Raw genomic sequence first — 13,722 nt, forward strand, 5'->3', positions numbered from 1 at the left:
TGCTGCTGAATTTTTTGTTGGCTCCTCTGTCCCTTGGCATCTTGCAGTCTGTGACTTGAAGGCTCCTAATTTTGCTTCTAGGAAAGCTCCTCTCTGTGCCTGTGCTGCTGTGTGCCTGCACTGCTAGATGCAGTCACAGCGCTCACTTCCCGTACATCAGCACTTTGCATGTTCCCAGTGCTAGGAGAAGCATTCAGGAAAAAAAAAAAATCCAGGCAATATTTTGGTCTCTTTTTTGCAGACAAATGCAGGGCCATTTGTTGAGATTTTAATAAAACTAACAGGATTTTTCAAAGAGGTGAAGGCTGCTGTTTTAAATAATGCCTGTTTAAGGGCTCACAGAAGAGGGAAAAACATCCACTCATGCTTAAATAAAGAGTGCTTGACTTCAACCAGATCCCTGCCTGGCTGCAGTGAGAGCTTTTTTGTGCATGCTCCTAGCAGATGCATCCTCACAGTATTTTTGAGATGTAGCAACCCTTTCTATTTAAATTTGCACATCCACCATGTAATTCTGTAAGATGTGCTGATGGATGAAGCACAGAAGGACGCCTGAGCAGAATGAGGAGCTGCTTGCTCTGCTGCAGCTGAGTGTTGGATTGCTCAGAGAGGGAGAGAGAGAGCACTGGGAAAAATTCAGCGTGGCTCAGGATTGATCCACATTGCTTCCTGAAGATGGAGAAGCTGAGGTTGTCCTGCATGCAGAGCTGAGAAGGGCAGGTATAGGGACTGGCACATGGTTTCAGAGCTGGGAACACATGAAAAAAAAAAAATCAAGGAAAATAAAATCTGGTGAGTGCACATTAGGCATGATCCTGTGGTTTGTGGAGCAGAGATGTACTATGACATAAGCCTAGGGCCACTAGTGCTCTTGGAGTAGCTTTGCCTGTGAAAATACATCATCAAGGAGCATGGCAAAGAGGCATGAAAGCACATACTGTGCACCACAGCCTTGCTCATATTTTAGAGGACAGCATAAAACCCTTGCAGCACAGTGCCCTGTGATTGCCTCCAGCCCAAGGGGATAACTCAGATCATTGCCTGACTCTGTGGGCTCCAGAATCAGCTCCATTAATGGGATCTCCATGCTGACACTCTGACAGCAGCATCGTGTGTGTAGAGAGCCCTTTGGGAGGACTTGGTGTTCTGAGCAGGTTGTCAGATGATGTCACCATATACTTTACATTTGAAATAGAGTGATGTTGAAAAAAACCCTTTCAAAGCATTGAGTCTGGCAAATCATTTCATCAGGAATTTCCTTGCTGGCCAGGCATATTTCTACTGAAGTTACACAAGGTGCCATTCCTGCCCTGGTTCTGGTCACTGCTGCTGACTGCTCTTCATTCACTTGTTCTTTCTGTGTCCTCTTTGGTGCTCTACATGTGTTCAGGAATCCTTCTGGACTATACTTCAGAGGTATAAAGATTGATCCTACAAGGGCAATCTAACCTTACTCACTGCTGCTTGTCCTTTTGCAGATCCTTTTCTACCGCTGGGTGCCTCTAGCCCCTGAAAACTGGAGTGGAAAATTAAACAGTGGCACCAGAATAAATAGTCTAGAGTAGCTGCAAGGAGCAAAGGCATCTCTAGAAATCTAGTCTGTGATTAAAGATCCCAATATACAGCAGGTCACTTGTAGTTAGAGCAGCTTAGTGGCCAAGGGGGAGCTGTAAATTGCACCAGCTCCCTCCTTGACTAATGAGAATGAAATCCTTTGGTCTTGGTGTTCCACTGCCAGATTGTAAGAACATTATGAGCCAAAGCAAAAGAGTTAAAGAGGAACATGAAGGCACTGCCTTAAATGATCCTGGCTCTGCCCTCCTCTTTCTTGTTACTTACTATACATTGCATTTTTATCATTGTGTTATTTGTAATGGCATGTTTTGTGATGGGGCACCAAGAATGTCAGCTTGATTTTTAGCCTTTTCAGAGCATATTCATCACACTGTGACAGGTGATTCTCCCTTCTGTTTGGGCTCTGCCCTTGTACTCCTCACTGCAGGAGCTCAGAGCATCTTTTTAATTGAGGGGATGGTCCAACAGTTGCTTCTCATATGCTTGCTCTCACATCCTCTGCCTCAGGGGAAGCTTGTACACCAAAGTGTCTGCTGCCTTTTTGAATAATTTTTAATATGCACTAATTATGGTGGAGGAGGCAGGTGACCTGCTCTGGGAGTTGTAGTCCAGGGTTTGTCATAATTCTTGCTGCCTGAGGGAATGAATTTCTGGTGTTGATGGGGAAGCCCAGGCAAGCTTCTCCCCCGACTTTTCACCTGCCAAAGGGGAAATCTCGCTCACTTTGGGTCATGGTGCAAAAAGTTTAATTTTTGCAAGAGAGATACGTGTGATGTGGCCTGTGCATTTGTTTCTTTTGCAGAAGCAGCATGCCCAGGACTCAGAAATGAAGAGGTGACATAGCACAGGATTTGCAGTACCAGTGAATAAGGGTTCAGTAGTACAGGGTAGTACATATACTTTGTTGAGGGCATAAATTGCATCATATACTCTTTGGTAGTAGATTTTGCATTAATCTTTATCAGTGTTGTTTTATGCTTTCTGCCTCTCCCCAGTGCTGGATCTCCATGGTAGATGTGGCACAAGCCATCTGTCATACTTGGGTTTGCTTGGAGGAACAAGGTAGACAGCTAGACTTTGGCAGCAGGCTTTGAGAGCTGCTCATGTTTGCCCCAAGTAGAGTTACTGTGGAGGCCATGGGAGTTTTTTTCACTGGTTTCAGAAAAAGATGAGCTCATCATCGCTACCCTTGGGAATGAAGCTAGACCTATCCTGAACCCTCTGAAGAACTTGCTTCTCAAATTCACTGACAACTTATGTGTGAACTGCTCATGGTTTGGCTCACCCGTGTGTTTTTTGCTTTACTTGATGATGATGTAGATTCATAGTGTCAACAGCTCCCGGGCTTTACTCCCGTTTCTCCATTAAATAGAAAATATTGTGTTATTATTATTTTTTTTTTAAACTGGGCAGAGTAGCAGGGTGGCCACCTTCAAATTTTTCATTTTTTTGCTCGTGCAGTGTGCACAAACCTTTCCTCAAAGCACTTCTTGTCACCAGCCAGGCTTAATATAAGATAAGCTGCAGAATTTGCTCTGGGATAGCATTCAGACCAGAGGGGTCAGGTCAGAGCTCAGGCAGATGTCTGCCTCTGGAACTCATTGATACTTTGAGAAAACAAGGCTGGTGCATAGGTCTGAGTTCATTTAATGGCCATGTATCACCATCAAAATTTGAACCTCCCTCTCATCTATTTCAGCTTTCAGTGTCAAGGCCAGGAACTTTTCCCCTTGCATTGGGCAGTGAGTACACAAAGTGTCAGAGCTCTGCCTATGGATCTTATTTCTTTTGCAGAGGTCACTGTACAGGATCTGGGAGCCATCGTTCAGAGATGGCTTCAAAATAGCATCAGCACAGCCTGATTTGGTTTGTACTATCATGTTTTGTATCAAGCCATTGAGTTATTAATGAACTGGGATTTCTGCCTCTCTCTCCTTGCAGTCAACAAATACGTGGTCCGAGTTTTCACTGGCGAAGTTAGTGGCAGTGGAACAGATGCAGATGTCTTCATTAATATCTTCGGTGAGAAAGGCGACACAGGTATTCAAATGCAAATCATATCCCAAAATATTCTTTTCCTGCTCTGCAGGCCTGTGATCGGAACAACACAGCAGCAGCAGCAATCTGGCAAAATGCAGAATAATTTAGCTTGAGAGAAAGTGGTGTTGTTAGCCCTGGGGTTTCTCACATCCGCAGTTTCTGGGAGCTGCGTCTGCGGAACAGGAGTCGTAGCTGCGATGTGAGCATGGCTGTAGATACCTACCACTCAAAAACCCAAACCCTGGGAAAATGCAGCACAAACCACCAGGGAAAACCAGTAAGTGCCAGTCTGCTGGGGGATCCAACACCAATGTGCATTTATATGCAGTGAGGGCTGCATGCCCCATCTTTCTGTGGCCCTGGATGGATAATGCTGACCTTTCAGGTTGTGGCTGAACATGCCTGGCCATTCAGAAAGATATTTTAACCCAGGTTTGTATCAGCTTTAAACTAATAGTGGTAGTTTGGCTGGTGGGTTGTTTTTTTTTGTTTTGTTTGTTTTTTTTTGTGGTTTCTTTTCTTTTTTTTTAAATGTAGATTAGTTTTGAAAAATATTTTTAACTGACTAATACTAAAAGATCCTCACAGACCAAACTCTCTGGTTCATGTCATGGAGAAGCGTGGGTGGAAATTCCTGGAGAGCCAGCTAATAAATATCCTCTCTCTTCTATACCTATCCTCTCAAATTCAAGAAAAAATGACATGATGTCTCTTTAAGTGTCCTTGAAAAGATTATGAAATCTAGTGGATACGTCTCATCCTTGATTAATTCTCCAGACTTCTACGAAGAGATTCATCTTATCTCACTGGAGACATCTGAAAGTGGGAGCTGAAGTCTAAGCTGGTTGTCCAGGAACTCTGTCATATCTACACAGAAGAATAACACCCCAAGAAAATGTTTTATCCCCTTCTAAGGAAAGTGGGATGAATTTCTTTCCCCTGCATTGGTACCACTCACAGCAGTGCTCTCACAGGGACAGCTTTGGTTGAAGCTGGGGACAGCACTTTAATACTTTTCATAAGGGCAAGCTCCTGCCAGATCAAGAAAAGGCAAAACCCCTGCTAGGGTCCTAATTTTAAAATAAATCCTCCTTGTGTGGTGCAGTGAAGAATCCTGTGTCTTGAAATGTCCAAATCAAATCTGCAGCTTGTGACCAAAGCATTTTTATAAACACTTCAGAGGTTTTAAAAGACATTAAAAATAAAAGGGAAATGTGGTGGTATGAAAAAAAAGATGCAAGAACCATCTGGATATATATTTCTGAAAACTCTGAGAGCTATAACTAACTGTTACATTAGAGTGAAAATCCTGGTATTTTGTGTGCTCAGGGAAAGGTACATTTTTTATTAGAATGTAAAGTCCTCTGCCTTTACCTTGAATCTGGGTTGTAGAGAACTGGTAGCTGGAGAATATTTGATTCAGAAAGTGGTGTCATTCCTAAATATTCCTTCATCTACAAACATGTGTGTGCCAGTAACCCTTTCCTCTTTGTTTTTTCTGTATTTTTCTCAGGTGTGAGGAGACTGGACAATGACAAAGACAACTTTGAAAAAGGAGCAGAGGACAAGTTCACACTTGATGCCCCAAATCTGGGAAGGTTAAGGAAAATTAATATTGGTCATAATAACAAGGGTGGCTCTGCTGGCTGGTTCCTCTCAAAGGTTAGTTGCTCCTGGGATGTTTAACATAAGCAGATTGTGGGACTGAAATGTCTCACTTTTTACCCTCTTAGTGGTCTGATGCCAAGAAATACAAGGATTTTTGCCAGTGATGCAGGTTCCTGGTTACTGAGAAAGGCAAATCCAATTTTCACCTTTCCAGAAGAATCCTCTTCATCATTTGTTCTTTCTGCAAGGCAAAGATGGTTTGCTGATGATTTGCTGGCAGCAGCTTGGTGCATGCCATTCTGGTGCATCTAAATTGCCAAATCACAAATTCGAATTGGGTGATTAGAAAATCAAGGATAGTCTTGGTTTAGGTAAATTGCTGATCATCTCAGAAAATGTTGTGGTAGTGAGAAAATCCAGTTGTTAAACTTGAATTTACCTCCTCTAGTAGTATTTCTTTTGTCTCAGTCACTACAGTTTCCTTGAGAGGAGGTAGGGAGTTCTCCAAACCAGATCCTCCAAGCCCCCCTCACTCTGTTGGCTTAATTCATTATCAAGGTGGTAAAGAGTCCAGAGTCTAAGAAATATCTGCTGAATCTGTTCACACTGGAAACATGCAAAGATTTATACCTTGGACAAATTTAAGTGTTTTATCAATGGTACAGGGGAAAAAAAAAAAAAAAAAAGGAAAAAAAAAAGACAAACCTGCCACTAAGGTCCTTTTCTTCCACTTTGCTCCCTGTTTTAATACCCTGCTCTAAGGCATGAAGGAATTTCAGCTTTTAGTGAAATGGCTGAAGGAATATTTTAAAAGGAGACATCCAGGACTCTCCTCATCTCATTTTCTTGCCTCTGCTGATGTAGTTTAACACAGCTGGCTTTAATCCACTGAAGATCTGACCTTGAATTTGTAAATCCTAGGTAGCAGGGTGGTTTGATGTATATTACAAATACAAATATTAGCATATGCTTTTCCACCATCACCATATGCTGTACCAAAAGCTATTGTGATCCATGAGAAATGCAAAAAATGAAAAACAGACCTTCTGTGCTCCATGTAGTGAATAGAGGAGGGGGGACCCACATTGCAGGATAAGTCTTCATGGTATGATATGGTTTTTCTGGTTAGGTTGCTGAAGCAGTTGCAGGCAGCCCATTAATCTGATTTTCCATCTCAGGAACCATCAAGATGTTTGTGATTAATAGGAAGGTAACTCGTGCCTTACAAGTTCAGCTGAAAGCTTGGAGGAATGAGCTAAACCATGGCCCACTTATCTTCTACTGTTTGTGGATCTGTTTATCTAATTGGCTTCAAAAATTAGGGGCTTCAGCTTTGTCACTCCTGGATGAACCTGCTCCCTGTCATTAGACGTTCTCATATCTCCTGGGCTTTCAGTGTGGCTTATTCTCAGTTATTTTCTGCCTCTAAATATATAAAGATGCCAAAAACAACTCCAAGAGGACCAGTGGGTAGAGGGGATTCTATGTGTTGATATTTCTCCTGAACATCATGTATTTTAGTCTCTGACACTCCAGCACAGCACTTCTGTCCCATGCTGACAAACCCAGCCCTGGCAAACACTGCTGTCCATGTCTGTGGAGGCACAACGTGAATTAGTGATGCTACAGGGAACAGAACAGTGTGGAATCAGTGACAGGAGGGAAAGCTCTGGTTCCCAAAGAACAATTTCACAAGTCTATTGGAAAGGACACATTCCAGATTCTTCCTCTTTGCTGTGAAAGCAGAGAAAATTGTAAACAGCTTTCTAGCATCCCCAATAGATGCTAGGGGTATCTCTCATTCTTTGAGATACATATCCATGCAGGAGAATAAAGATTGTGATTTACCTGCTTCTGGATTACAGAATCACAGAATCATTTGGGTTGGAAGGGACCTCCGACATCACCAAATCCAACCCTTGATCCACTCCCCCCGTGGTTCCCAGCCCATGGCACTGAGTGCCACATCCAGTCTTTTCTTAAAAACCTCCAGAGATGGAGAATCCAGCCCCTCCCTGGGCAGCCCATCCCAATGACTGATCACCCTCTCTGGAAAGAATTTTTTCTTAATATCCAACCTAAACCTCCCCTGGCAGAGCTTAAGCCCATGGCCTCTTGTCTGACTGATGGAGAAGATCCCAACCCCCCCCTGGCTCCAACCTCCTTTCAGGGAGTTGTAGAGAGCGATGAGGTCTCCCTTGAGCCTCCTCTTCTCCAGCCTCAACACCCCCAGCTCCCTCAGCCCTTCCTTCCTCACAGGAATTCTGCTGGATCCCTTCCCAGTCTCCTTGCTCTTCTCTGGACCTGCTTCAGCACCTCAAGCTCCTTCCTGAGGGACTTGCTGAGGGGCCCAGAACTGGACACAGGACTCAAGCTGTGGCCTCCCCAGGGCTGAGCACAGGGGCAGAATCCCTTCCCTGGACCTGCTGGCCACGCTGTTCCTGTTACAGACCAGCATGCCATTGGCCTTCTTGGCTACCTGGGCACACTGCTGGCTCATGTTCAGCTTCCTGGCAATCCAGACTCCCAGGTCCCTTTCTGCCTGGCTGCTCTCAGCCCCTCTGTGCCCAGCCTGGAGCTCCCCATGGGGTTGTTGTGGCCAAAGTGCACTTGGCAGGTGGATCTGGCCCTTGGCCGTGTTAAACCTCATCCCATTGGAGTCAGCCCAACTCTCCAGTCTATCCAGGGTCCCTCTGCAGTGCCCTCCTGCCTTCCAGATGATTCACTCTCCCCCCCAACTTTGTGTCATCTGCAAATTTGCTAATTGTGGATTCAGTCTCCTCATCTAAATCATCAGTGAAGACATTAAACAGAACTGGGCCTAACACTGATCCCCATTGGACACCACAGCCACCAATTGCATGCAGCACCATTCACCACCACTCTCTGGTGGCCTCCATCAGTTCCTAACCAAGTACAGAGTGCAACTCTCTGAGCCATGGGCTGACAGCTTTTTCAGGAGAATGCTTAGGGATATGGTGTCAAAGGCTTTGCTGAAGTCCATCTAGACTTGATCCACAGCCTTCCCCTCATCTACCAGGCGGGCCCCCTGATCATAAAAGGAGAGCAGGTTGGTCAGACAGGACCTGCCCTTCCTAAACCCGTGCTGACTGGGTCTGATCCCCTGTGCATCCTGCAGGTGCTGTGTGATCGCCCCCAGGATGATCTGCTCCACAACCTTGCCAGGCACTGAGGTCAGGCTGACGGGCCTGGAGTTTCCTGGGACCTCCTTTTGTCCCTTTTTGTGGATTGGTGTGACATTCACCAACTTCCAACCATCTGGGACCTCCCCAGTGAGCTAGGACTGTTGGTAAATGATGGAGAGTGGCTTGGTGAGCTCTTCCCCAGCTCCCTCACAACACTGGGGTGGATCCTGTTTGGTCCCATAGACTTGTGAGGATCCAAGTGGCTCAGCAGGTCACAAATTGTTCCCTCCAGGATTACAGGGGAGCTGCTCAGCTTCCTATTTCTCTCTACAAGCCACAGAAGCAGCTGTCCTCAGGACAACCTGTCTTACTCTAGAAAACTGAGGTAAAGCAGTGTTAAATACCTCAACTTTTTCCTCATCTTTTGTAACTCTATTTTCCCCCATGTCCAACAAAGAATGGAGTTTTCCCTGCCCCTCCTTTTGCAGCTGATGTATCTGTAGGAAGACTTTTTGTTATCCTTAATGGAAGTGGCAAGATTGAGTTCAAATCATGCCTTCGCCTCTCCAATTTTCTTTCTACATGACCTAGCTGTATTCCTAAACTCTTCTTGAGTAGCCAGAACTTTTTTCCATAGACTGTAAGCTCTCTTTTTGACCTGGATTTCCTTCAATAGCTCCCTGTTCTGCCAGACCAGTCCTCTTGCCCTCTGGTTTGCCTCTGGGCACACAGAGACAGCTGCTCCTCTGCATTCAGGACTTGCTCCTTGAAGTACACCCATCCCTCCTCTACCTCTTTGTTTTCAAGGGCTGTTTCCCAGGGTAGACTCTGAATCTGTCTGCTGAAAATGCCAAAATCTGCCCTCTGGAAGTCCATCATAGAGGTTTTATTGTTGACCCTCCTTACATCCAGGCCTCCTTTGCTCCAAGATCAACACCCCCAGCTCCCTCAGCTGCTTCTGGGCAGACTTCTGCTCCAGACCCTTCCCCAGCTCCCTTGCCCTTCTCTGGTCACAGTCCAACCCCTCAATGTCCTTCTTGTCCTGAGGTTCCCAAAAATGTACACAGTTCATTTGCTGGGTCTTGTGTCTAAGTCAGTGCTCTGAATCCCTCCTCACCTGCCAGATGGACATTATTTATTACTCCTCTTGCCTTCTCTTACTTTGACAATCCCATCCCAGAAGAGGAAAGATGTTAAGCAGTGGCAGGGTTTAGTAGCACCCACCTCCCCCCAGGGCCAGGAGGTTTTATGCACAGGCTTTCAAGAGTCACCATGGATGCCCAAGACAACCCAGGGGAGGGTTCATGTTGAGAAGGGCACCACAGAATTTGGGACATCTTCTGGGGACTGAATTTCTGGAAGTGAATCTGCTGGCAGAGGAAAGAAAAGCAATGGACATCTTAAATGTCCATCCAGACAGAACATCCTCTGGTAAGCAGGTCCAGAACTGACCCCAAGATTCCAGGTGCAGCCTCACAGGGGGACAATCCCTGCCCTGCTCCTGCTGCCCACACAGTGCTGGCACAAGCCAGGATGCTGGTGGCCTTCTTGGCCACCTGGGCACACCCTGGCTCATGTTCAGCTGAATCAACCAACACCCCCAGGTCCTTTCCCTCTGGGCACTTTACAGGCCCAAGTTTGGAGCATTGCCTGGGGTTGTTTTGACCCAGCTGCAGGACCCAACACTTGGCCTGGTTGAATCTCATACAATTGTCCTCACCCCAACAATCCAGCCTGTCCAGGTTCTTCTTCAGAGCCTTCTAACCCTCAAGCAGATCAACATTCCTGCTCAACTTAGTATCAACTCAAAGTGACTGAGCTTGTGCTTGATCCACTCCTCTGTATCATTGATGAAGATATTAAAGACAGTTGGCCCAAAACCTGTGCCCTGAGGAGCAGCACTGGTGAACAGCCACCAGAAAGATTTAATTTCGTTCATCACAACTCTTGGGGCCTGACAATTCAGCCTTTTTGGTTTTTTACCCAGTGAAAGAAGAGTGCACCCATCCAAAACATGAGCTGACGGTTTCTCCTGGAGAATCCCGTGGGAAACCATGTCAATGGCTTTACTAAGGACTAGGTAGACAACATCCACAGCCTTGCCCTCATCCAGTAGAAGAGTCACCTTTACATAGAGCGGTATAAGCTTAGTCATGTAGGACCTCTCTTTCATAAGCTGTGCTGGGCAGGACTACCTGGTTGTCCTGCACGTGCTGCTTGTCAGTGCCCAGGATGTTCTGCTCCATAACTTTCCTCTGCACTGAAGTCAGACTAATTCCTTGGTATTATTTTATAATAAGGCTCCAAAACTGAGCAAGTGAGAGAAGACAGCCTGTTCCCAAAACAGAACAAAGAGCTGATGGAGAAGAGTAGCCAGCAAACGGGCTCTGGAGAGAAGGAAGGCAGGCCAGCCAGCTGGTCTTGCTAGCAGAGACATCTGGTCTCACACACTGTGAGAGATACAGATTGAGTACACTGGAATTTAAAAAAAAAAAAAAAAAAAGAAAGAAAAAAGGCTGGTTTTTTACTCACTGATTGTCTGAAATTCTACCTCTACTAATTAGGAGCAGAGAGGGATCTGCTGGAGTACTGAATATATTAAATATCAGGTGCAAGTGTCTAAGCATGAACATTAAGCTTCTGCTCTTTTGTCACTCCTCATGTAATACCTTTGATTTTTATAGCTGCCTTTTGCCCCAGTGCTGTTTCTTTTCTCTCAGGTGATCATTGAGGACATTGGCAATAAGTGTGTGTACCAGTTCCCTGTTGGACGTTGGTTTGCTTTAGATGAAGATGATGGAAAAATCCAGAGGGACATCCTTGTCGGGGGCACTGAAGCCACAGGTAAAGTCATGGGCTGAATCCATGACAAGAAAAGCATAGCTACAAAGGCCTAATTATATAATTATATTAGCCATTTTTTTCTGTAGAAGATTGAGTGCCCTGTGCCCAGGGACACATGCAGTGGGCCATCTGCTGGTGACAGGCTGCTTTGTGTGAGGTTCCCTGAATTACCATCACATTTCCCATCTTCACATCTCACTGGTGAAGCTCTGCAGGACCTACAGGTTGATTTATCACTTGGTGTCCCTAGATAAGGGGCTGGTGGGCAAGGTGACTTTTACTTCAGTGAGTCACACACCAGATTTCAGGAGGTGGATTGCTGTTCCCATCATCCCATACATGCCACGTAGTAGTGCATTTTGTACTTCAGGGTCTTGGCTGGGGAATTAGCAATCCTTTTGAGAACAGGGACAGTGTTGAGCCCTAAAAACATTTTTTTTTATTTTATTATCCAACATGGTTATAGTAGAGACAACCAAAATTTATGTCTCTGTTAAAAGAAACTGGATGTAAGGTCAATAAAAGAAATACTACGAGGCAGAAGATTATTTGTATGGAATTCTGCCTGTGTTCATTCACTAAAGGTAAACACTCTGACTATGCACATAACAGATGTTCTTTACCTCATTGCATCATCTTGAACATCTGTGGTCCTTGTATTCCTCCCACACTCAGTGGTTTGGGTATGGAGTCCTGACTGCAGGATTCATGTTGGGAAAAACTGGGGAAAAAAAACCTGAAAAAAATTCATTTAATTTACAAAAAAAAATTTATTCCTTTACTCCTTCACCACTTGTGACTGTACATTTTTTTTCACCTGCTCTTCCTTGTTGAACATGCACACACAGTAAAGCATGCTTGAACACAATTCTCAATATAAAGAAAGAGAGGTTTTTTTTCAAAAAGAGTTTGTTCTGATGTTTATATTTCATCCAAAGTCCCCATTGAAGTTTCTGTGTGATTTAAATGAAGCAACAACTTATCTGGGAGCTCAACTATTTTCTACATGCATCCCCAAGACCCTATTATAGTTACAGAGGTGTCTGCTTATTGGATGCCACAATGCAGCCCTGAGGTATGCCTGTCAATGAGCTTTCTGAGAAATAAGGCTTGTAGGAAGAAGTGTTACCTTTCTTACACCAGCAGTTAGACCTAGAAAAGAAAAAAGTGTCCTTTAATGCATATATATTTATTTTCAGAGATACTTGACTTTCTTCTGGCTGGGCAAGTACTTCTCCAAGCCATTTTTTCCTGACCTCTTTAGGCTCTCACAGTGACACTGAAGGTCCTACTGCCTTCAGCAGCTTTATAGGCTGCTGACCCCACTTTTCCAGAGTTTTGTTATGGTACAGATCTTGCCAACACTGTTTAAAGCAACAGCTCTCCATCCTCCAAACATCCTCTGACATGTCTGGTGCTTGGTACCCTCTCAAGACCAAGTAACTTACTTACCAATTCAATTTTTTTTTGCTTCTCCTTACCTAATTATCACTACATGGTGATACCCCTCCCAGATTTTTTTCCACTGGGCTGTGTGACAGAAAGTTTGCTACCACAAACATGTATCTCTTGGACAGCCTGAAGGTAGCTGTGCATTTCTCAGAGGTGTGTGTGGAAGGAAGACAAATGAAGCACTGCACTGAGCTTCAGCCAAAAGCTAAAAAGACCAGTGAGACAGCAGTAGAGCCCAATGTAAATCCAGTCAAAATTAGTAGTCTCAGCCTTTTTTCCCTCCTTTCTTTTCTTCCTAACTGAATTCCTGATTTCCTCCAGGTATTGTGTACAATGTTGCTGTAGTGACGGGAGACATCAGAGGAGCTGGCACTAACTCGAAGATCCACGTAATCCTCCACGGCTCCAAAGGCTTAAAGAACAGTGGGACGATTTTCTTGGAAGGAGGTGAATTTGAGCGTGCCAGAACAGATCTCTTTAACATTGAGATAGCTGCTCTTCTCAGCCCTCTCAGCAGAGTCACCATTGGGCATGACAATTGTGGTGTCAGTTCTGGCTGGTTTTGTGAGAAGGTGAGGTGAAGCTCTTTGTAGGCAGCTTTCAGGCTGCTTGCTATTCATAACCTAGCCCCACCAACCAAATACAGTTAAAATAAATAAATAAATAATATAATCTGCTTTTATTTGGGTGATAATACCCCCAGTTTAACAAGTCAATATTATACATAATGCATGGTAGTAGCTGATTGCCTCAAAGGCACGTTAGATGCAGAAGTCAATCATTTGCTAATCGGGTTGATTGCCCCTTTGCAGTCACAAAGATCGAGTTTGTTTGTGCTCAGTGCCAAAAGCACCTTCAGATGTTTACCCAAGGGACCAAATAGAAATGCAGTCTTGGGTAGTGCTGAGCATTTCAAAGTTATCACCTACGCTCAGACATTCCTGAAGTTTTTAGAAGAGGTTTTGGAGCTAAGTGAAAAAAAAATAGAAAAAAAAAAAAAAGAAAAAAAAAAAAAAAAAAGAAAAAAAAAGAAAAAGAGAAAAAAAAGAAAAAAGAA

The 13,722-nt window shown here is 44.5% G+C and overlaps 1 protein-coding gene across 1 annotated transcript in view; it reads left to right on the forward strand.

Annotated features, from left to right (window-relative positions):
- LOXHD1 (lipoxygenase homology domains 1) overlaps positions 1-13,722 on the forward strand; it is a 133,062-nt gene that overhangs the window by 12,934 nt on the left and 106,406 nt on the right. Inside the window, exons 5-8 of the mRNA XM_030466835.1 lie at positions 3,517-3,615; positions 5,129-5,277; positions 11,090-11,213; positions 12,987-13,237. Of these exons, the coding sequence (XP_030322695.1) occupies positions 3,517-3,615; positions 5,129-5,277; positions 11,090-11,213; positions 12,987-13,237 (623 nt within the window). The remainder of the gene's footprint in view (positions 1-3,516; positions 3,616-5,128; positions 5,278-11,089; positions 11,214-12,986; positions 13,238-13,722) is intronic.

Source organism: Calypte anna, chromosome Z (genome assembly GCF_003957555.1).
Source record: "Calypte anna isolate BGI_N300 chromosome Z, bCalAnn1_v1.p, whole genome shotgun sequence".
Classification (NCBI taxonomy): domain Eukaryota; kingdom Metazoa; phylum Chordata; class Aves; order Apodiformes; family Trochilidae; genus Calypte; species Calypte anna.